At 41.3% G+C, this 25,191-nt stretch overlaps 2 protein-coding genes across 2 annotated transcripts in view; both read right to left on the reverse strand.

The window, feature by feature from the left end:
• ankk1 (ankyrin repeat and kinase domain containing 1) overlaps window positions 1-1,920 on the reverse strand; it is a 10,524-nt gene extending 8,604 nt beyond the window's left edge. The window contains exons 1-4 of the mRNA XM_050067808.1: window positions 1,568-1,920; window positions 1,063-1,345; window positions 787-938; window positions 398-447 (exon numbers count right to left, since the gene is read on the reverse strand). Of these exons, the coding sequence (XP_049923765.1) occupies window positions 398-447; window positions 787-938; window positions 1,063-1,345; window positions 1,568-1,752 (670 nt within the window). The 5' untranslated portion in view covers window positions 1,753-1,920. The remainder of the gene's footprint in view (window positions 1-397; window positions 448-786; window positions 939-1,062; window positions 1,346-1,567) is intronic.
• A 9,872-nt stretch (window positions 1,921-11,792) lies between these two features.
• LOC126401222 (uromodulin-like 1) lies at window positions 11,793-15,541 on the reverse strand. The gene is made up of 4 exons (XM_050062345.1): window positions 15,264-15,541; window positions 13,876-14,032; window positions 12,501-12,630; window positions 11,793-12,231 (listed from the first exon to the last, which is right to left on the reverse strand). The coding sequence occupies exons 1-4, from the start codon at window positions 15,539-15,541 to the stop codon at window positions 12,041-12,043; spliced, it is 756 nt and encodes a 251-aa protein (XP_049918302.1). The 3' UTR covers window positions 11,793-12,040.
• Window positions 15,542-25,191: the final 9,650 nt, after the last annotated feature.

The raw sequence follows: 25,191 nt of genomic DNA on the forward strand, positions 1-25,191 counted from the left end.
TTATTTCATTGTCTATTTTAGTATCTTATTTATATCTTCATCTTTATCTCTTGTTTCCATTCATGCTGTATTTCTATTTCTACTTTGCACGGAGCATTGGAACAAAAACAATTTCCCCCCGGGATTAATAAAGTATTCTGAATCTGAATCTGAATCTGAATGTTCACTTTGCTACAATGCAAAAAAAATATCAAGAGGGTTAAAATGAGATATGAATGGTGAAATTTTTCTTACAACATTTTCAAAAGCAACTGTGAAAAGCTGAGATAAACATGCCTTCCCCTCCTCATGCAGTCTAAGTGATCATATTGAGTGTTACATGACTCCTCGCTGAAGTAACACCTAAAAATCTATTTGATATGACGATGTGATGCATTTCAAATGAACTCGTCCCTACCTGCGTGTGGTTTCTGCTGAGTCAGGATCTCCCACATTACTATGCCAAAGCTGTAGATCAAAGAAGAAAGAGGCACTTCAGACCTAACTTCCACATTTTTGCACACCCTGCATTCAGTGAACTTTGTGGCAGTTCCTCTTTTATATAAAAAATAGCTCTGTAAAAAAGGCAATGTTTTTTAAGATAGAATAAAACCAATGAATATTAAAAGGCAGGAAAGACTGAGTCAGACATGAGTAAAATATATAGAATATGTCCCAGTGACTTGGAATGGAGAAAAAATATATACAGTAGAGAGCAAGGTTACACTGTTGTGCACTAAATCAAGAGGTTGGGGGGGGAGCAGTGACTCTGATGGTGCAATTTCAAAAATGCCCTTGGCAAGTCACCTGTAAACATCAAAGGTAGTTCCTGGAGGATCGGGGCACTGAGTGAATGTCTCTGGAGGAATGTAACTTATGTTTCCTCTCATTGTCAGATGCTCCATGAACAACTTCTTGCTCATGCCCTCTTCCCAGTGGACTAAAGCAAAATCTGAAATCTTGGTAGAAAAACAAGAAGCAGTACAGAAGTGGCATACATTACTCTTCAAAGTACAGAAATGTCAAGAGATCGCTGTAATAACCTACAGTGTCATCATGCGGTTGTCACTGAGCTTTACTGACCTTGATGTGAAGGTGTGCATCTAGCAGGACGTTGGATGTCTTGAGGTTGAGATGGAGAAGTGGAGGTTTCATGCTGTGAAGGAAATTCATTCCCATAGAGGCCTCGTGAATCATCTGGAACTTCTTTGGCCACATTAAAGTGTGACTGGCTAGGAGATTGTTCAGTGATCCATTACTCATGTGCTCCATCACCACAGCAGTCGGCTCACTGCACAGTCCGTAGATGGACACGATGTACTTGGAATTCACTTTTGCTATGATGGATGCCTCATCTATTAGTCTCCTGTGATGGAAAACATAATGGTCAGTGAAGGTTACTTTGTAACTTCAACCAAGAAGCATTCAATCCTTTGTCAAACATTATATAGGTGCAAAGAGTACTAATTAATTTAAGAGACACAATTTAGCCAATAAGCTGAGAATTCACTGTAACTCCAGACAGTTGTTGTTCTTGACAGCAGGTTGATATACAATTTGTGCTAGTTTTCACAATTTCGGTTCCCACCTGTAAAAGTAAGTTGCACACAAGGCTGTGTCAAAGCTCTTCAAGGCATATTTTTCCTGCTGGAGCTTCAGTTTGACCTGGTACACTTGACCAAATCTGCATTCTGCCAATTTAATCCAGTCAGCCTCAAAGTCGTCCCTCTTGAAGCTCCTCAACAGCCGTTGGGATCCGTCAATGCAATCCATGAGCACAGAGATCCTCTCTGACACACTCACTGTTTAATCCTACACATAAACAGGGTTTATCCCTCAGATCAGCATTGATCAGTTGCACCGCAGGAGCTTGTGTCTCATGCAGGGAAAGAGAAAGTCGTAGTACATGGCTACACATTAAAATGAGTGGCAGCTGGCTGTGTGAAAGGCATGTGGAGTCACATAGATACTAGACAGCTCTGTTCACTTGTGGGAGGAGCAGGGACACAGAACTTGTTTGCACTACAATGTTGCAAAGCCGGTTTTAAGCTTGCAGGACTCTTGACTGAGCTTTCTGTGTTCCAGAGAAACTGTGACTTCTTATCTTTTCCTTTCAGTTTAACCCACATGTATCTGAAATGAAAACTAAACAGTTCCTAAGAAACACTTCAATTCAGCAGAGTATCAGTTATGATAGATGATATGATATACTGTATATGCCCGTTGTATTTTGGGTCTGTACACAGGAAACAAACAGCCTAATGAACCATCCACCTCTATCAAACTACACGTTAACAAGGCACTTAACCCCCAGCAGCTCCAAAGAAACGCCTCAGTAGTCGGCAGTTTGAGTTTGAGAATATGGCAGTTCTCCAGGGCACGTGTGTGTGTGTGTGTGTGTGTGTGTGTGTGTGTGTGTGTGTAAGTGTGTGTAAGTGTGTGTGTGTGCACTTGTACATTTATCTTTGTAAGAACCAATTTCAGTATAAGACCTTGAGAGTGAGGGCATTTTGGCTGGTATTCACTTTCATACAGACCCTCAGACCTGTTGGAGGCTTCAGACTTGGTTTTAGGGTTAAGGTTATAATTAGGTTCAGATTTGGGTTAGGGTTTGGGGTTAGACATTTAGTTATGATGGTTGAGGTTAGGGTTAGGGGCAAGGAAATGTACTGCATCGAATAATGTCCTCACAAGTATGAAGTACAAGCTTGTGTGTGCGTGCATGTGTGTATGCATGTGCAAAGGCTGTCGGAAAATCATGTAGTCCAATGTAACTGAGTAGAAGTAAGTCTATTTTAAAACAAATGTACTCGAGTTAGAGTAAAAAATGTTTTGCAAAACAACTACCCTGCAGTATAATTTGTTTAAACAAAAATATCCACAACATGTAGCAGAGTGAATGTAACTCCATCATACCCCTTGGTGTGCAATACAGACAGCAAAGACACCCTTGGTGTCTCTCTAAAGCACGCCAGGCTTTTTGTGTTTTATTTTTCCTTTTTTTGCAATTTTTATTGGTTTGAAAGGCTCGGTACACAGCATACATATATTATTATATCAGGGCATACAAGAATACAAGGCACATATTTTTTATAATATGGATTTGGACTCCAGAGCATAAAGAAAAATGAACACATAAGTCTAGAAGGAAAGAGAAGAAAACAAGCAAACAAACAAAAACATGTCACACCTACGTCCTCATGCATCACCCTACAGGGTCACATAATCACAGAGCAATTTCATAATTATGTAGGCTTATCGTCCATTTTGATATGAGTCCAGAACCGATCCCAAGGAGAAACTTCTTTCTCCTGATCGCCATTTATTCTACTAAGCATACTAATATGCTATTTTCACCATTGCATCAACCTAATTTCGTCATCCAGTGTCTTAGAATAACTCCACAGACAGTTATCACACCCAAAATAATAATAATAACTGTAATCCAGAGTGGTCCGACCACACTGGATTACAGTATTAGAAATTTTAAGTAGTGGTTTGCCTTGTACTGAGCTAATTTCAAGGTAAACCCATCTGCTGTAACATTTGACACTTAGAGCAACTGACGTAGTATAAAGCGAGAAAGTCCGCATAGAATGAGTGGATCAAACAAACATAGAATTTCATCCAGGAAATCCACTGTTTGTGTGCCATATGACACCAAGGGTCCGTCCCAATACTCACACTTCCCCTCAAAATTGGCCCTAGCCGTTGTTTTTGCGTGTTCCCGTGAAGGGAAATTCGCACAATCGCATCATCATCATAGCATAATTTAAGTACTATTTTCGCAAATAAGCACGCAAAAATTCCAAAATATGTCTTGTCATGTTTCCGCATATCTGTAATGTTGAGTTGGAATATATATGCTTGAAAAACGCTTATTCATGATGTAGCCAACATGAATATCTACAGAGTTCTCTGTGCAAGAAGCCTACGTCGACGTTACACGTGATGTTGGTGAACACGTCTGTTACGCTAATTTGCATGAAGTGGCGTCCCAATTTGTAGGTAAAATTCCCTACCACTCAACACTACCCCTTCGTCGTTGAGGGGAATCTATCTGGCGAGTGCTGTTGAAACCATGGCGTAAGGTCTGTCCATCACACATATTTACATCACTTTACGTACTTATTTTAACCCGTAACATGATGTTTTGAATATACCTAACCAAGTGGTTATGTTGTCTCGGCCACGACCATTTGACAACTATATCACATGTTACAATGAGTCTCAACCAGGAGACAGCTGTGCGTATCACAGAGACACCAAAGGGTGCCTTCACCATTGGTATCATACACTGAGGGGAGTAAAAAAAAGCGCTAGTATTTGTCGACCTGGGAATGAAAATTGGCTTTAGTAACATGTTACATTATTCCATTACATGTACTTGTTTTTTTGTTTTTTTTATAAATTGTACCTCTAACAGTAGTTGTTTTGCAGAATAAGTTTTACTCTTACTCGAGTGCACTTGCTACAAAATATATGAACTACTACTTAATTATTATATTCTGGAATATTTAATATTCTGTGGGTATTTTACAACATTGGATGAGAACGTGTCAGTTACAACCCACCACTGCCAGCTGGTTTCTCTGTGACTGGACGTGGTATCAGACTATTCAGAGAAGAGTTTTCTCAATAAAACTTTCAAAACCAATATGCAAACAGATTTGGAGTGTTATTGTCCACTGTGTGGCAACAATACCAAAACAATTCAGTTTAACCAATCAACAAAAATCTAGACCACGTCAAAATATTAATGTTCATCATTTACAGCTCTTAACTGAGTGTAAATTGCCTCAAATTGTGTTGGAAATCAATTTTATTACTTTGCTGGCAGAGCTCCTGCATTCATTATGCGTACATAAAGTATCTGCTGTGACACTCGCCGGAACTGAGCTGCATTTCTCTCATATTAATCACTTACAGTCAGTCTGGCTGGTTGTCCCTGCTCTGTCTAAGACACAGAGAAAACACAATGAGATTAACAGCTTTCAAACTGAGTTGTGTTTGGAGGCTTGTTGTTTGCAACAGAAAACAAGAGGGGAATTATTTTTCTTTTGTCCCTGTGTTTGGAAAAAAAAACTGTTTTTAGTTCAAATTAGCTATGCGTCATTCTCTGCCGCAGCTGATCACGTGATTCATTTAGAGCACTGTAAATTGATCAATAATTAATTCAGATGAATAGTAAATCTAGCATTGCTGCAAGCTGACTTTGAGTGTCTTTTCTGATGGCGTAGGGACTGTGATGTGTGAACGGCACCCATTTCAATTCCCAATGTGCCAAGACATTTATCGCTTTCTACCTTGACATTGGACCTCGAAATCGCAGATTTCATCTTTCTGCATCATTAAAGCAGGGTGTTATCTGAGGGAAAAGATTTAAACTGCCTGGCTTATGTGCGAGGATTACAGTAACAGGGAGCTCATACAAGAAGATGAGGAAACAAAGATGTCCTTTACCACCTCCCCTCTTATTCCCACCTACTGTTCTGTTTTATAGGCTCCTCAGTTATATTCTACCACAACTCATCGCCTTTTACAGCTGAATTTATCTGGGGACATGAGGTGTTTTGCTGCAAAAGTAAAGAAGGAGATGAACTCTAATAAGCACATTTATAGACACACACACACATATTTATATAAATATTTGGGCCATCTCCCTTGTGTTTTTGATTCCTGGCAGATAGCACATTTAGATTCAATATGGTCCCTGCCGAGAGCATGACGCAAATCTCCATCATAAACTCTCAAATGTGTGCAACTCTCACCAGGCAGCTGTCCATCTTCTGTTTTTTCTGTCTTTCTCTCACTTTTCTAAAACATAAAAGCAAAAGCAATTCATTAGGAATTCGGTCCATAATATATGTCTCATGAGAGGGCAACCACTGGTCAGGATTCTGCAGTCATATCTTCTCTCCTTCTTTGCTCCGAGGTGACTCTGTGTTCAGGCTTTCATTTCAAACAGACCTTGAGGAGACTGTATTAATAATTCTACTTCAGTGGGATTTTCCACTCTCATTGCTCCTTTTAAGCCTGCTGGCTCACCGTGCAGGACTGTGGTAAAGAGAGGATGCACATCTGTAGAATGATTTGCATTTAGACATTTCCAGTGTTCTGTATGTTGGTGATGTGATCCACCTGCACGCGCCCTAAATAGAAAATGCTGTGAACACATTTAATTAGTTTGCAGCACACCGCTACTCTCTGGATCATTACGATGGGCTGTCATAAGATTTTAGCTAATAGGTGAGACGATATGAGCAGAATACCCTATCTCACGAATATGAAACAGCTTCGTCATTAGACAGTGTTTCCTTAAATGCTTTTCTCCACACAGGCTTTACACAGCAACATATGCACTGAATCTGCACTGTCTGGTATTTCTAACGGGTGATACGCATTAGATTTCTCTAGTTTAATTGTCACCTCCTTGCAATACAATGTTTTCCCACACCTCCTTACCCTTCAGCTCTCTCTGTCTCTCTCTACTGTATGCATGCGGGTGCAGTAATTTAACATTCACTGGCAGCCATAGTTTCATGCTTCGCTAACTCACAGTATTATTTAAGACAGACTCATGGATTGATGTTCCAATGAAACCCAGGCACTCGTGATCAGATTCCTGATAGGTTACCTGAGGGGAGAAGTCCGTCTTCATTGATGGAACCCGCATCTCACAGCTTAGCCAATCGCATTAGCAGGCTCCACCACACTTGGCGAGTTGACTTGCTGGAGCCAAAGGCTTTTCCATTGCCCCTCATGTCCTCTAATAACTAACAAGCTTAACTCCAGTGTCTCTGATCCATATTCTGTGAGCATAGAAGGCGCTAAAAGTAACCCAACAGAACGAAAGATCGGGGGGCACTGAGGAGAACGGATTGCCTTGTAATCTGTACTGTGGTAAATGCCTGTGTATCTACACTGCGTGTTTCTGACTAGAACATTAATTGCTTTCTGTGTATCTCTCAAGAGCATTGAATGTTTTTCTAATCAAATCCTTATCTTATGCAAATATTTTACCACTTGTATTTCCCCAGAATTATGTACATGCGAGGTACGTGAGAGAGCCCAGTAACACAGTGAATCATGATCTAGTCAGTAGAGGAACAGGATGTCTAGGATTTACTTGTGAGAGGGAGGAATTGTAATATGATAATGTATTCCTATTTTATGCACTACTTCAAATCTATGTCATCTAATTTTAAAACCTTTGAAATGTAAACCTCACTTAATACAGCCTACAGCAGTGTCTGTTTTGATTTCCCTTGATATAAATATTTTTCGACAAATTTTTTGCTGCTGTTGTGGGATGAAAATCTTCACTCACTTGTTCTTAGACTCTCACCCACAGTGTTCGTAATTCCCAATTAATGACAGCAGCAATCTCCAGAATTGAAAATGAAATAGGCACCAGGAGCAACTAACCTGTCTCAGTACTGCATTCACCTTTTTTGTTGTTCACATTCACCTCCTGTTGTGGGCTTAAGCCTAGTTCACATTACACGATTTTCACCACGATTTTGACGACGCAGAGGATCTTGAGAGCCACCTTGGATCAGAGGTGAGTTGCCAGATAGTCTGCCACGACGAGTCCTCGTGAGTAAACAAGCCTACGAGCAAGTCGCCCCCTCGTCTGTGACTGGGACTGGATATCTGGCATGCTAGAAAACTGGAGAAGTCTGACACGACTGACAAAGAGCATCAGCGGGATATGTCCCACGTCAGCACGCAGGAGGACAGAAGAAATGTGAGGAGGACAAGCCGCAGGGTTGCCACTTGCCAAGTCTGCTTATTAGCCGCGACTTTGGGCTTGTTTCTAAAGTGGAGTTGCTTATTTGGGCTTGCTCTCTAAACATCACCTTCCTCTATATATATCCGTCTAATAAGTTATTTGAACGCATGATAGTCGCTTCTTTTGGGCTTGTTTCCATAGCCCTGGTTGCTTGTTTCTCTCCCAACATCTGGCAAGACTGACAAGCCGGCCGGCAAGCAACAACAACAATGGCGGCATCCACAGGATCACGGGGAGCGTGTTGTGTTTGGACACAGGATAATAAAGAATATCCATGCCTTTACGATGTGTCGTCTCCAAGTTTGGTGACATCAACGCATTATCTGGGCCTGTGCCGGCGAGGGCTCGGTGGAGAAATCTTGTGGTGTGCATACGTCGTAACGCAGTTGGCGAGACTCCCGCTGACAGAAACACACATCGCCAGGTATGAACACTCAAAAGGTTACAATAGTCTCCATGACGCAAAATCATGGTGAAAATCATGTAATGTGAACTAGGCTTTAGTTGAAAATGTCCTCCTAATGTTTTGTTTGCTTTGATTTCTACTCTCTACTCTTGCCACCATTGTTTCATGGACTTGAAACACATTCTAACACACAAACACTCTCCTCTGAACATCATCACACCACCTGAGGACAGATGGCAAATACATACACCATTTTCTTTTAGTTCATATCTAGAGTAATAAAAAATGTTTATGATTAGCAATGATCATATGTTTATTACTTCTAATCAATAGAAAATGAGTAAATATTTCTCACACTTTATGGACTCTGATTTAGAGTAGATTTATTCATTTCTGTGTTGATGTTGTAAAATGTCTCTGAATTATTATTCTGCCACAAGTAGTTCATTTAAGTTAAACATTCTGGTGCTGGTAGCAACCCCTACTTCTTCTACCGCACAGTCATAGAAAGTGTGCTGTCTTACTGCCTCACAGGATGGTACACGGGCTGCCCAGCAGCGGACAGAAAAGCCCCACAAAGGGTCGTAAATTCAGCCTCAAAAATCATCGGCTGCCCTCTCCCCTCACTTGAAGACATTGCTGACTCCCGATACCTCTCCAGAGCAAAAAGGATCACTGAAGACAGTTCTCACCCCGGCCATCACCTCTTTGACCTTCTGCCCTCAGGGAGGAGGTACAGGTCAATCGGGTCGCACACCAGCAGACTTTTAAACAGTTTTTTCCCCAGAGCCATCCAATCTCTCAATAAACAAAAATAATCACTCAGGTAATTCTGTAACCCATCCCACAATCCTCAACACGTGCAATATTTATTTATTACTTATTTATATATTTTATACATCGGGTCTGTGGAATGACTGTCATGCATCAGTGCAATTTCATATATATTTTATTTTATCTTGTGTTAGTTGTTGTATGAGTGGGGGTGTGTATGGGTGAGTATGTATGAATTCACATAATGTATGTAAAGTTTTAAATGGCACTGTGAGGGCACTTGAAGTTTCACTCTATCACTGTATATAGTGACAATAAAGGCATCTTATCTTATCTACTAGCACAGTGCTATAGATTAGAAGATGACTTTACTGCTAACCAAGCTAGCCATTATGTTAGCTATCTAACGATAGGCTAATGTGTTGCAAATATAACATTTTTACTAACTTGTTAAAAGCAAAATTCACCACCTTTATTGTGGATGTCCAATCAGTGTTGAAGGTAAGTGTAGCCAACTGAAGCAGTAAATTCTTGTTCTGTTGTTCTTCCTGCATCCAGTGACATCATTTGATGTGACAGTGACATAGTTGGAAGCAGGAAGAACTACAGGTTGGATTCAGGATGCCAGGAATGCTCCTCAGCCTTGCAGTATTTTTTTTCCCAGTGGAAACTCGCGGTATTGCAGCTAAAAAAATCCCCTGCAGCCCAGAAAGCATTTTCCCCATAGACCAACATTACAAGAGACACGTCTGTAAAACTGTTGGCAGGACACCTCGAACTGCAAAGAGGGTCAGTTATGACTCTTTCTATTACCATTGTTTTATCCATGGAGGTTTTATATTTGTAAAGCCTTCCTGGAGCCATGAAAAGTGACTAAAAAAATCCATGACGTCATCACATTGTAAAGTCTATAAGCCGAGCAGGAACTCATGGGTGGGGCCAGCAGGAGAAACACTACTGTGTATATTCAGAGGGCTGCATACCACAGAAGTAAACCTGGAGGCTAAAATCTCTTTTTGGTGTTTGCACTAGGTGACCAACTCCACTGCAATGAAGAGATACCATCTTGGCATCCAGTATCTAGTTATCATATTATAAATCTATGGTTGGATTTCACCTTCCCATAGCGGGAGGGGGTGCTCTAGAAAAACAGAACTTCCTTGTTCTCTTTGCTTGTATTGCAAACTAGCTTAGTTTTCAACAGCGAAAATGCATTTTATAGTGTTTTGGCTGGCTCAGATATTCAACCATATTTATTTGAGCAATAGGATACAGGTGAAGAAATGCAGCAGAGAGAGGCTGAGGTTGAGGCTGAGGCTGAGGCTGCTGCAATGGTAAAAAAGGATATAGGTGGTGAGGACCCCGCAGAATCTGAGCTGCTGAGAGTAAACAGCAACTGTTAGTGCCTTGGCTGAACTTGCCCTTCAATGCAAAAAAAACCTGAATCATTCTGCTGCAATATAGTTTTTATTGGATGTTGGTACAGACACCTAGAGCACCCAGAGAGAGCCTGTGTGTGTAAATTAACTATGCGTGAAAGTTTTACCCCTCACTTGGACAAATGGGTGCTGGAGACCTTCTTCAGGGTCCTGAAGATAAACTGGTAAAGAGGGCAGATGTCCATCTGAATGAGTATTTTTGTCACCTAACACTATTTGGCCAACAAAGTAATAGCTGTGGGCGTCAGAAACTCACATGCAATGCATCCTGGTACATGTATGCACTGCTAGCAGGAGAACTCAAGCTTTCTCTGTCAATATATCATGCACTGATTTATTGCTCCATTCAACTTTATTTAACATCAATACTGTCTTCTTGACGTAAAAATAAAATGATAGTCAGGCTAACGAATGTAATGTATGTTATGATTTACTTCTGGAGACTGCTTTAATTACTAGAATGATGAATGTGTTGCTGCTCCCATGGAACTTAATTTCGAACCTCTAACGTGGGAAAGGTGTGAAGGGACGGGGTTTCTTAAACCATGTATAACACTGGTGCCTTTGGTCTATATTTCTTTATCTCAGTTTCCTTGTAACTGATTTTTACAACACCTTCAGTGTAAGTCTTTTTAAGGGAATGTCATTGTTGTCTGATTTGTTATCACTATCGCTGAATTTGTTGTCAGAGACTGTTGTCATAGTTTCCCAGTCGCTACCAGGAACTGCTGCATCCAACCTCTGCTGTCAGCTGCATAGTTGTGTGCCCACACACATAGTGAGGGAAGAAGAATGACAGTGTCATAAGTTAATCATGTTCTTTCACTGATAACTTACATGTAGTAATGGATAAAGGTATATGATGTGAGAAATAACAGAAACAGATATCTTTTCTCATTATATATACTTTCATTGCACTGCTCAAGGATCCAAGTCAAAGATACAGAGCATGGATTAAAGTCAAAGTTAGTAATGATCAAGAATTCCTCCCAAGAGAACTGCTATATCTATATATTCATTCAGTTATTAAATGGTGGACAATGATTAATGATCAAGTTACATTGCTCACCAAATCATATTATGACATACTGATGCAATATGATTTGTCATTTTGATTGGACATTTAAATAGATAGCCACCATTGCAGGGGGTTCATGTACATTCTCTTGTGATAATAGATGCGCTTGAATTTTCCTAACCCGATGGGAGACATTCTCCCTAAACAGTCGATCACAGCGGCTCAATATAACTGTCAAGCCACGAATGCATACATTATATTAAACCAGTATTAACGAGCTATCAATCTCAAAGTGGGAGACAAAGTGTATCGATTTGTTGCCACTGAGGGAAAATAAAGGGATCAGAGCAGCTTTTCTATTTGAGGATGGTGTTTATTTTCAGTGAATGATAATAGACTGTCCACGGCTAAGAGTGAATTCGACTGCAACAGCTGTGTCACCTATGAGAGGAGGTGTGAATTGGATTGCACCTCATCGTCTAGTCTGGCCTGTACCGGCTGATGCGACCGTCCGCCTCTGCTCTACGGTTAATACGATTGACTGCTCCACTGTCTGTTGACTAATGCAATTGTCGGCAGCTATTTTGGTGGGGACATTATCAGTGTAATTGGCAGTGGATCCTCCTTGGTCACGGTAGGACCAGGTCACCTCCTCCTGGGTGCAGGCAGCCGCAGCAGGCTCGTGGCGGAGCTGCGGAGTGGAGCAGCCAGATTGCACGGCGACGGTAGGCCAGCCACACCAGCAGCAGCGTCACTGTGACAAGAGAGGAGCCAACCACCAGGCTGACGATGACCAGAACCAGGTCCAGCTCTGGGGGGTCTGAAAGTCAAACAGAGAAATCATCGGCCATGAGGCTGCAGCCATGATTTGTTTGTGCACTATTACAAAAGTGTGTTGTTTTGCACACTAGAGTATTGCTTCCCATGATAAACCCAGGACACACAAAGAGACACTTACATGTCTCATCTCGTCACATGCTAAAGATAAATGGCATGGTCATCGCTCATTTCCTGTCTTGCAGCATCTCCCGTGTGCGCTCTGTTATCTCAGATTGATTATTTGTGTTTTAAGGCACAGCAAATAATTACCTATCTCCTCCAAGGAGGTCGAATTCTTAACTTCTTTCAACATGGGACCGAAGGATATGCGATTCTTGAGATTGGTGACAACAGCCTCTGGATCCTCTGAGGGAAATGCACTCCTCTGCTGGAGGCATTGCTATAAAAAGACAAGGGAAACGTGAGTGGCTAACAGGTGATTAACTTTTTTTGGAAGACGGATGGTGTTCTTGTTTATCATCAGAAATAGCAAGGACAATGCACAGAAATAGTCGTTGAAATAATACCTCTATGATAAGTATGTCGAAACGCTGTTTTCCTGTGTGGTATCCTTTTTATTTGTATAAAAGGGCAGCAGTGGAAACATCTATTTCAAACAGGGATCTGGAAGTAGGATCTCACTTGAAAGCAACACTCTTTCTTTTAATCTAAACGGGCCCACTCTGAGCTGGAGTAGTTCAAACACGGCAGTACACTTTTATTGTATAGCTTTTAATGTGTCAAGAAAAAATATGTAGCCTGACATCAACTGCCAAGAAAGAAACACCATATCCAAGAGCAAAGGGGACAAACGATCAAAAGATGCACACAAAGGAAGTTGCAGATTATGTGGAAGAACGTGAACACTCTGGGTAAACAGGTGTTGTAGTCTAGTTAGACATTACAAACACAAGTAAACCAATGCAAACACCTACTACGAATTTAAACTGACCATTACACACAGCAAAACAGAGAGGCTTTACAATACAAGAAAACACAAGGAGACACTAGACACATCATAAGAGAGCTGTAGAAGTGCTCCACAAAGGCAGACATCAAAATGAGTCTCCTGAGTTTACCCTCTGTTTCACCTCTGCCCTCTAACGGGTACTTGTCAGATGATTCAGTTTTCCCATTAAATCAGAGACCTTGTTCCCACAACAGCAGGAGACGGCGTCCTTTGCTGCTCTGCCAGTGTGTTCTATAACTTTGCAAAGACCTTATCTGACCCTCGGAGTGCATAATGACATGACAGATGTTTTAGGTTGCGTGTCTTTGCCTGTCAGACTCAGTCTCAGTCACTCAGTATACTTGTCACATTTAGAAAGCGGTCCCGCACCTATGGCAGGATCTTTCAATCACACAACACCCTTCCCTTTCACTTCTAATTCTTGCTCGCAAATAATCCTTCCTCTCCTAGTTTACCTATCATATTCAGCCATGTCCTCATTTACCTTCTCCCCAGTCCCTCATTCACCTTGGTCTCCCTTCTTGCTCCTCTCCCCAGCCCATTTACATCAGCCTGCTTGCTCCTCGTCTGCCTCCCTGTTTTCACAGTGTCACACCCCGTGTCACTAAATTTAAATCACTCTCAGCCGCTCATTCTCTCATGCTCTCGCATTTATTACACCCACTGCAGTCTTACCCTTTCACAGTCAGAGCGGTTTCTCAGGCAGACACTGAGATCACAGTGTAGGTACACTACTGAGTAATTAATCATTTGGAAGAGACTGATGGTGAAACTGGCACTGGTTGACAGGGCACTGGGCAGCAGCGTGATCCCCGCTGGCTCTGCTGCTAACCTGAGGCACCAAAAAGAACACACAGTATAACCTTAGCACAGTCATGTTTGCCTTGAAAGAAATAGTGAAATTTCTAAGCAAAAATGGTAAAACTGAGACTATCCTGCAGGAGAAAAAAGTCTCCATACAGTACAGCTGCCTAAAGCCGTTAAAGCTGTATTCATCAATAACAACGACAACAGGGAAAAAAGTAGCGTGCCATTAATCTCTTATATTGAATTGAGTTGGAGGCTTAAGAGAAAGAAGTCATGTTAGGTAAAGGTCAGCTTTTATTTAATGTTGCTGTCAGATTAGTATCATTACTCACTGTGCATAATGTAAAGCATCATCATCGAGAATCTATTCACCAGTATGCTGATGTTCTGCCAGTTTACTTTTACGATTTCAGGGTGACGTTGAGCGTTTTCTCGTCTCTTTCATTCCACCTCACAGACATACATATTAAAAAGATTTGTCCCAGGTGTTCCCACCTTTTAAACAAGTGTTGTGTTCAGATACACAGTAAAACTCAAACAGCCAGCCTTTTCACAGTCTGATATATTTTAGAGGTTGTGCATTTACACTGCTCTCTCTCTGAGTGTGCAGGACCGTGCTGAATTTCTATCTATCAGAGTGATGCTGGCTCGGAGAGATAACACCATCAACCTTTGGCAGTCCTCTGTTTACTGAGCAGAGAGTATTCAGCTTTTAAAAATGAATCTGCAACTCACTGGATTGATATGAATTACAACAACTGTTTCTCTAGTAAATACGTTTGTGAGCAATGGCAGTTGAGCCAGGATGTGTTAAGGCTTTTATGGAGGTTGAAAAGTTGCATTATTCATGGATGTATTTCTAATATATGTTTAGAAAAAGCAAAAGTCAGGTTTCGACTATTTATTTTGAGAACCTCAGTCCAATTTCTACCATATAAGGCTGCATATGAAATAAAAAAGCCTACAATAAAAGACTGAGTGCTTGCATTTCTTTTCATGATATGCAGTCCAGATGGCTGCTCATAAATCAGTAAATGTACTGTAAATTTCCCACTGTGTACATCCTGTAGTTGCTGCCTCTGCTCATCTATATTTAGTTTTTATAGTACACATTTTCTGAACTGCTCTTTCTCCTATTACTTTGCCTGAATTAAGCCTTTCACACACTGAAATGAACAACACAGCAAACTCTACCCCTCTTAACATGAAAAAGAAAACCTCTTACCAGTCACTTTATTTCATACTTTCTTGTGTACCTGGAGAAAAGGCAGCAGGTGGAGTTGATGAGGTCAGGCTTAGTGGTCGGGGACAAGCAACAGGAGGTGACCCCGAGGTTTATCCGACTGTTGTTTGTCTTCAGGTTGATAACCACTCTGAGGTTCCCCAGGGCAGGCACAGCATCACCAGGCTCTACACCTCTTCCCAGGTTCAGACTCATCTCTGCTGTGTAGTTCCCACTGCCACACAGGTCATCTGAAACTTCTGTTACACTGGCAATGGCGATTTGTAAAGGGAAACTGAGTGATAAAACCATGCTAGTAATTTTACTACAAATCGCACGTTATATAACTGCTGGCAAGAACATGTTTCAGTCAAATTTTAAAGTTCTGAGATTGATTTCATATCTCCCAGGCAGCAATTTGTTTCCATCTATTTTGCTGTGCTGCAAAAATCAACTGTAATTTGCTAGAGACTCTTAATCCATCACGGTAAACAATTTCACTGCTTGCATCTTTTGTCAAAGTTGAGCAGGTAGTGTTTTGAAAACTGCCTTCCTATTCAGTCATGGTGCATTTGAGGACGCCCTGACTTCTGACAATAAAGAATAGCTGCCAAACATCATATCCAAAGTAAACAGTCGACTCTGTGAGGCTGCACATATGCACAGTGGTGCTTTGAGCTAAATGCTAATGTCGGCATGCTAACATTTTCTAATTAGTAATAACACAATGTACACTTGGGGCTGATGGGGATGTCATTCATTTTTGGAGGTCTTTAGTCTTTAGTCATGACCAAAGTCCCATATTTTTCGACTGTGTCACCTCATCCATGTTTGCTTATTGTTTCTCTTCTAGGATTGATCCTCCAGCACCACATCTCATAACTGCAATGCTTTGCAGACTCCCAAAAATTGGATTTCGGAGTGGCCTAAATGCATCATCAGGAAGCATTTTCAGAACTGTACCTGCTCATAACTGCATTACCATGTGACAATATTAATTTAGGGAAAGTATAAAGCAGTTCTCTCTGATGGATTATCTACTTAATAGCATAACTCATGCCAAATCACCAGTATGCTTCTTTAATTTAATGCATGATTAATAGATAACGCTAGAATAATAGGGTTATACAATAAGATTACCCAGAGAGATACAGATGAGGTGAGGTCCGTCTCCTGTGTTTCAGCAGCTCTGACACAGACTGTGGCTCCAGCAGTAACAGCCTGCGCCCCGACTCCTGTACTGCTGTCTCTCCTTTAGCCACAACACGTGCTGACCTGGTGGCATTTTGTGCCTCAAATATCTCAGCTTTGGCTGCTCCTCTATTTAATTGAGTTTTTATATGTTTTTCAGCGAGCAGTATCCGCTCAGTTGTCTTTTCTGTGGTCTGCACAGTAGTTGGTGCAGGTTCAGATAGTGTGACCTCTGTTGCCACTGCCTCCTGGGCTTTAGAGGTCTGTCTGTGAGGGTGTGTTGTTTTTTCTACAATCTGAGCCTGCTCAAGTTCCTCACGTCTCTCTAAATGATCCGTTTCTGTTCTTGTTGAAGTTTCATTTGTCATACTCTTGGCATTTTGTGGCATAGTCTCATCAACAGTGGCGTGGTCATTATCAGATTTACTGGTGGCTGGTGAAAGAGCTGCATAGTCGTGGTAGATGGCCTGTGGTGTGGCTTCTTCAGGTACACGACAGTCAGTGCCACAGCTGCCATTTTCTAGTTTTGTGACAGGAGCGTGTGCCGCATTAAAACGATCTCCCTCTGTGTTTCCGGCCTTCGTTTTATACATTTTCTCTAGAGCGGTATGATCAATCTCGCCTGCTCCAATTGTTGTTTCACTTGTCACGCCTGAGTTAGCGCAGCCAGTTCTCCTACAGCTGGTTTTATTCTCTCTAGGTGTGATCCCTGTGGGTTTTGCAGAATCAGTCACAGCCCCAAGTATTCTTTGACTTTTTGAGGTCTTTTCTGGTAATGCACGCAGCTCTTGTTGGTCTCTTCTGACCAGTACTGTAGGAGTCTTCTCATGTGGAGGGTGTTCAGCTTCAGAAGCGCTCTTTGTTGTCAATGCTTTGATCTCATCAAATGGTGAAGATTCAAATTTTTCAGCCAAAGTAGATGTTGTGTTATATATCCCTCCATCTCTGTGGGCAGCTTTTAACAAACCTGTTTGGACGCTCTGTGCCGGGTCCTTGATAGCACGTGTTATTGCAATCATACCAGGTTGGGCATGCTGGCTCTGTTCGATTGCTCTTACAGAAATTTCACGCTCTGTTGTGTTTCTTCTTTTCACAGCAGGCATGAGTTTGCCAGTATTGCCGGTTACGAGAGGCTCCCTCAGGGGCAAAGGCCCAATATGACTATTGGGCTGTACCATAAGGTCAGTATGTGCAGCCTGAGATGATCTCTCAATAACAACTTGCACACTCTCAGGAATAGTCTGTGCTGATTCATGAGCTTCTCTGGAGACAATAAGACTGCTTACGCTGGCAGTTGGTCCAAGTGACACAAAATCAGTGGTTTTAGTTGTGGTTATCTGAATTTCGGAAGTAACATTCATTATGTGGTCAGCAATCTGCTGTGTGGTTATAATAGGGACCTTAAGGTCATTTTCAGAATGGATTTGTGGAAGAGAGACAGCGCTGTTACCTGCAGTGCCTTGTGGTGTGGAGGGATCATGCTGCTTTTCAATTGTTTTTGCTGTGTGATGCTCTATATCAGAAATAGCATTGTTAGTCACATCATTAGCCTGAATTTGGGGTATTTCTGGCAGACTATCTGACTCGACAAATGCAGTGGTGCCAGTTGGATCATTTGTGTCAAGCACAGGGACAGCAGAATCATTTGTAACAGACCAAAAATCCTCATTTATTGCCTCCTCCATCTTGTGGGTGGTCTGAATTGCAAGCATGATAAGCTGAGCACTTGTTTTTTTATAACCTCCTAACTGAGAATGATTACTGTCAAGGGTAGCTTTCACTGTCTTGTTTGAAACATCATTGCCATCTACACTGAACAGGTCATTGTGTTTGTCCTCATTAGTGCTTAATACTGCAAGTTTCTCAGCAGACAAAGAGTTGAATCCCTCAGTGTTACTAGCATAGCGTTCACCCCTGCCAGTGGTTTGTTCTTTTAAAGGGAAACCACTCATTTCATCTCTGCTCTCTGCCATTTGCTTTGTGACTACATATGAATGTTTTACTCCCGAGGTCACCATATTTTGCATGCTGCCATTCTCAGTTTGATTTGTCTCATCAGCAGTTCCTAACAAGATCTCAGCATGGCCACTTTCACTATTTGCATATCCTGCATCGGAGTTGGCCCTCAGTATCTCTTTGTCAGAGGCTGATCTTGTTAGTCCTGTCAGGGTATAGGTGCCAGGTAAACTGTCATCTCCAAACAGCATGAGATTTGGCAGCAGTGACATGCTGCTGAGAGGAAATTGATTGTTCTCCGCTTTAGGGCTCATCGATGCCATTAGGGTCTGCACAGATCTCTGCTCGTTATCATCAACAGGACCATGCAAAGCATCTGAGTGGGCTGTCTGCGCTGACAGTTTAAATGAGCGTGGCTGGCCTGAAGTCATGCCAAAGGCAGAGGAGACGGGCTGATTTGTCTGAGGGGCAGATTGCCTTTGGTGAGGCAGGTCTATGGAGGTGTGGGCCACAGATGATAAGGCTTTGGCTGTGGGTGGCTTGGTAGATGAGTCATTATACATCCGCTGGGTCGGTGTGGAATTCATTGAAGTGGATGTATTTACTTTTTCAATCATCAGAGAGGTTAAAGGGTCCTTGACATTGGATTCAGATATACGTGCTGGCATAATGTATGCTCGCTCGCTCTCATTCAGATTCTGTAAAAGTGAATTTGCCTCTGAATCCAAAGTACTGAATTTATTCCTATGATCTGAGATGCTGTAAAGAATTGATAGACTGAGAGTAGAGCTATTTACTGTAATGTGGGGCTTGGCTCTGAGGAGCTCTGCCGTGATTGCCAATCGTGGGGTGGTGGGTGGCAGCATATTACTTTTTAGTACAGTTGATTTAGATGCACTGCTGTGCGGGGAACTTGTTGGCTCCAGTGCATCGCTGATCTTTGAGGTGCTAACTCCAAACACCAGAGAGAGTTTTGGGGCCAGTTTTGGTATGGCAGTCACAGAAAACGGAGCCTCGACAACTTTGACCTGAGTGCTTCCTTTGGTAAGTGAAGACGTAGGGCTGTGCTTTGTAAATATATGGGTGGACAGTTTAATCCGTGTGCTTGTCTCTTTGGGGAAAGATGTCACTCTTGATAGTTTCGGGCTTTGAGATCTCAGAGTTGAGTGCAGTGGTCTGTGATTGCTTGTCACTTTGTAGGAAAATGGCTTATTTTTCATTTCCACAATTTGGGCAACATGTTCACCGGGATGAATGCCCTTGTGTTCAGGGACTCTCAACTGTTTAATCAAACTATGGCAAGAAGACAGGTTTGTAACAGTGTGCCCTTTGTCTCTCATAAGATCTTTCGAATTAGTAGTAGGTCCAAGGGGAACATTTGTCATGTCCTCTCTCCCAATTTCCCTGTTACATTTGGTGTCTTGCTTGCTTGCTGCTTCCTGTCTTCTAGCCTCTGCTCCCTCTTTTGTCAAAGGCGCTCTCTGCTTCTCAGCTAAATCCTCTGTGAAATTCTTTGGATTTTTTTTAGTCACACCTTTTCCAGCACCTTCCTCGTCTCTAACTTCCCCATGTCTTGGATGTTTCTCTTGTCTCAAAGTTATATCTTCCTCTCCTATGGTCCCTCCACCTCCCTCTCTACTTGTTTCGGCCTCATGCACTTCCATTTTAACCTCCTCCCGCTCTCTGTTTTGATTTATCTCTGCGCCAGTGCTAATTATTTTTTCTTGTTTTCCGCTCTCCATCTTATCTGATCTAAATAGTTCTTCTCTTTTGTTCCCCAACTTTTCATTATCCCTGCTCTCGCCTTCGTCCTGCAACTTTACTATCTCTTCTGTCTCTTTAATTTCTTCGCCTTGCTCGCCCTCCAACTTGATTATCTCTTTGTCCTCATCTTCTGCAACTACCGTCAACACCTGCTCATTTTTATCTCCTGGCTTCAGATTGTGGACTATTAGTGAATCTCTGCTATATTTTAGAAAAGATTGGTGTGTCGGTGCCACATGGATATCATTGCTAACATCAAACAATCTCTCCTGAGTGATTTTTGATTGACTTCCTGAAAGTCTGCTCGCTGTCATTCTCTCAAAGAATGTCTTGCTTGATATTGTTGTCAGAGTCGAAGTGGACACGTCATCATCCAAGTCTTGTTTTGGTTCAGAAAGAAACAACTTCACAGGCACAACAACTTTTGTCATTGTCAAGGTTAGAGTTTGTGGTTCCTTCACAACTGGTTCACTCACTGGCCCTGAGGGATCAACAAAGTACTGTTTAACAATGCTGTTTACAGTGTTAACTGTCTGAGAATCCTGCTCATCTGTCAGGTGTCTCTTTGTTGTTACAGATGTAAACTTGATGCCAGAATCCTTTAGTAACAAAGTCAATATGGGGTCTTTGGTCTTGGAGCTTTGTTGAGCTGGCGTTTGGCTCTTCAACACAGTGAACAATGAATCACCCCTTCCTGTCAGAGAGTGAGACTCCGGATTTTTGACTTCAGAAGTGGTTGGCCTACTAAGACTGAAGGATGCTATTGTGCTACGAGCTTCAATCAACCTCATTCTTGCAGTTGGATGTGATGCAGTGCTGTGATCACTACCTTCTGGAAAAACACTTTTCTGACTGCTGTGTGGAGCTTCAGTGATGTCAGCTGGTTTGCCTACTGACCCGCTTTTGAAGTCCAAAGGTTGGTTTTGGACAAATGCAGTTTTGAAGTTTGTTGCGAGACTGTGGGAAGTGTTGTTATGCTTACTGAAATGTATCAGTTTTGACTGTGGGTCCCAGATGCTCACCTTTTTTCTGAACATCTCTTGTTTCCCCAGAGTATAGTCTGACTTTGATGAGCGATAAAACTCTGCGGTTGTTGAAATCAGCCTCAATTGTTTCATGGTGTTTTGTTGTGTTGCTGATGGCATCTCAGCAAGAGATAATGTGTCAAACGCATCTGTTTCAGTATCTGAGAGAAAAGATTTGATTTGGGAGTTATTGAAAATGTTTTGACCATGATTCACAGTTTTATTGGGGGGTGAAGGGAGAAAAGTCAGGTTGTAAACTGGTTGTTCCCTCACTTCAGAACTGAAGTGCTTGGTAATGCTTTTCTGAATGATGTCTTTGTTCAGCATTTCTTCTTGTTGTTCTCCTACCGACTGCTGATGTAAACTGGGTAATGAGGTTGTAAATTGACTGAAATCGAAAGTGAGCCCCTCTATACGAGGAGAGTCTGAAGAGCCATCAGGTGACAGTGCAGGCAGAGTCACAGATTTCTCAGTGGACACTTCTCTTCGATCTCTCTGGCAGGTCAAACACAAGTTTGTCACAGTGTTTCCTCTCACTGAATCTTCTGCTGTATTGCTTCGGAAGATGGATTGCACAGTACTGAGTGGATACCCGTTTCTATCCAGGTTTGAAATCCCCTTATTATCCTTGTCTTGAGATCGTTTGTCATCATTGTTATTACGCAGCACAGCCAGGTTATCAATTACACGAGGATGAGATGCAGATAGGATTGGAACTCCCGGCCCTCTGTCAGCAGATGTGAGAGTAATAGAGTCAGTGTTACTCTGATTCCTGTTATCAAGCAGAGTGTGAAGCCAAAGGGACGCTTTCACTGCATCTGTGGACAAATAGACCCCTGGCTCAGAGGTCCCATTCATCTTTGATTCAAATGCAGCTCGTGTAGAAGAGAAAACGATTTTGTCATAATCAGAAATCAATGGGGGTTCTGATTCATTGTGAAACCTCGTAGCTGATGGATTATCTCGTGTTGATGTGAGAGAGGTTTGCCCATTTCTGGAAACAAAACTGCTCATTGAGCCAAATATATCTGATGCTTTTGTGATTTGTGTTCTCTCATATGATGGCGTTGGTCTGGTGTCAAACAAGACCGCCTCTGGAAACTTGGCAGCCACTGCCACTGCAGTGTGATGATGTGTATTCTCTGTAGGTACTGCTTCTATGCCCTGACCAATTGTGTTTTCCTCTTTCAAAAGCAGATCTTTTGTGACAGTTGTGCCTTTTGTTTGTTCTGCGTGGTAACCTTGAAAATCTTCTTTTTCTGCCCGGACTACAAAGAAAAAACATCATGTCACTCAGATTTCTTCCCCACAAGCTGTCCTTTCCAAAATGATCATGTAGCGTAGAGCACAACTGAGATTCATTAGATCCATCCTGCACTGTCACATTTACTACATTTCAAGAGTTCATTCAAATTAAAATTCTGCACTATTTCAGATATTTACTCACATTAGTCACAGTATTATAAAAGGATTGCCAGATTGCTCTTGCTGTTTGCTGTATTGCAAGACTGAGAATGTGGGGGATGGGAGGTTATTATTCCAAATAAACAGTTTATCAGGAGGTCAATTAAAATTCAACACATATAAGAGTCAGGTTACTCCACAAACTCACATTAAAGAGACCGGATGCATTTCTAACACTGTTGTGGTGATGGAAGGGAGCAGTCTTGCCGGCACTTCATTTATGCTCATCTCTGTCAGTGATTGTGGAAACTTGGAAAGAGTGTTGTTAGCTGATAAATTAGGATGCTTACTAATTAGGCACTATTTTTAGATGTCTGTATTTGCATCAAGCGTTTCAGCCACAGTACAAAAAGTACAGTCTATTTGCAGATAGGAGTAACAATATGATGGAGACAAAAAAATAGTTATCAGTGCTGGTTGTTATTTATTTGTACCAAATATAACGCACCCCTGGACTCAACATGTGCTGTTGGGGGGCAGAAGCACAGTAATTCAGTGATGCACCAATAATCAATGTTGTATTTGCATAAACATTTTGCAAATGTTCCCTGTAATGTCTCTGACAATCAGTTAAATGCAAGCAAAATTGATGCTTTACATTCAAGCCTCCACAGGGTTCCTGTAATAATTTGAACCCTGTTGTGGCAGATACAAAGTCGAGGGGGAAAGTTAATGATGTTGACACCCCTTAGTGTGTGACTGATGGCTGAGATATAAAATGTTTGAGTCAGATGTTTTTATGGTTTCGGTTTGCCACTTAAATGAATCTGTGAAGGTGATTTCACGTCTCATCATGTCAGTTATCAATTTAGATGATGACAACACCTGTAATGTGCAGGATATTAAAACATAAAAGAAATGATCAAAGACAGCGTGGTAGGCAAAAGAAACCAATTATAATAACAGAGCAGTATGCGGTTAGTTTTTTCTTTATGTTACATACTAAAGAGACAAGGTAGTAGTCTGCCACACTGGGAAGAAGACTTAGATTTACTTTGTCACTTAGTGGAGCTGTTTATTTCTGTTCTTTTGACATCCCACAAAATTAGTAGAAATTTGTTGGAAATATTTCTGCTTGCATGCCTTACTTTTGAAGTGAACATGATAGCTATTAAACTATTTTAACTTTAAGATGCAAGTGAAAAAGAAATCAAAGAGAATTCAGAAAAATGTCCTCAGCACTTTGTGTCACTGCAGATAAATACAACATTTATCTGCAGGGCTGTGTACTTCATAACAGACTGAGAAATATTAAAAAATTCCAGAAATTAATCTATCTATCTATCTATCTATCTATCTATCTATCTATCATGTGAATCAAATATTTACCAGTAGTGTGCTGTACCTAAAATAATAAACACAAAAAATAAGCACGTACCTGAAAGCAGGAAAAATCCTACTGTGAAACAGTAAAGCCTCCCCATTTCTGTTCGGTCTTGTTTACAATCACTCAAGCCCCAGTGAATAAGTGCTCTTATTACTGTTTAATCCAACTGAGCAGAAGGTATCAGTAGTTTGCAGACACACACAGATGGTGTGATCCCTTACAGGGAGCTTTTGTCCTCTGCAGTTCATTTATACATGGATTAAATTTCTCAGAAACCGTTCCTTTAACAGCCACTGCAGGTACCTCGTAGCCAACAGGTAGAAAGATGTTAGGAGCAGTAAATCTATATTGGATAATGCCTCTGTTTGATTTATTCATTTATGATGTTACTATGATATTAATAAACCATTGGTATGAACGTTACTGACGTCATTGCTAAATAATTAGGATACACTTTCTCATCTGTTCTTTGAAGGGTAACTTCAACCTGAAACCTATTCCCCTATGTTTGTGTGTCCAAGTCACTAATAAGAACAACTATTTTTGAAACTGGTCCAGTATTGAATGACAGGGCTGCAGCCAGCAGTAGCAAAACAGACTGCAGTGTAATCACTGCGGATGATCGTGCACTGCCAATTTACGTCCACTAAACATGCTCATTTTTGTCACTGACAGGCTCAGATTGTCATTATGTGTCTGACAACATTATAGAAAGGATCAGAGGTCAATACTTTTGTAAAAGAGTAAGATCCTTTTTAAATCTATTTAAATACAATGTCATTTTAACATGCTTAGAGAGAGCACATTTTTACATTTGGGTGAATTTAAGGTTTATTTTAATCAAACCAGCGCTTACAATTGTTGGGAAAATTGAAATAACCAATAAGGTTTTTCGAGTTTTGCTTTGTTTCTGTTAACTCTGAATAAAGTGTGTTTTACAATGATAAAATTACTGTTTATTTAAATGCAGGTTGGTGGGACTGGTGATAGCAATTTCAGGGCTGTTTCTGGTTAAAGAAAAAGGATCTTACTGTTTAACAAAAAAAAGTCTATCCCTGTAGGGATCTGCTTCATAATGTCACAATAACAATCAGAGCCTGTCAGTGGCAAAAACAACGACTTTCAGTGGATGTAAATTGACTGGCATATTTGCCCCAAGTGATAACACTGCAGCCTGTTTCACAGCTGCCGGCTGCACCACTATCACTTGGTGCTGGACATTCATTCTTTAATTT

Source organism: Epinephelus moara, chromosome 2 (assembly GCF_006386435.1).
Source record: "Epinephelus moara isolate mb chromosome 2, YSFRI_EMoa_1.0, whole genome shotgun sequence".
NCBI lineage: Eukaryota > Metazoa > Chordata > Actinopteri > Perciformes > Serranidae > Epinephelus > Epinephelus moara.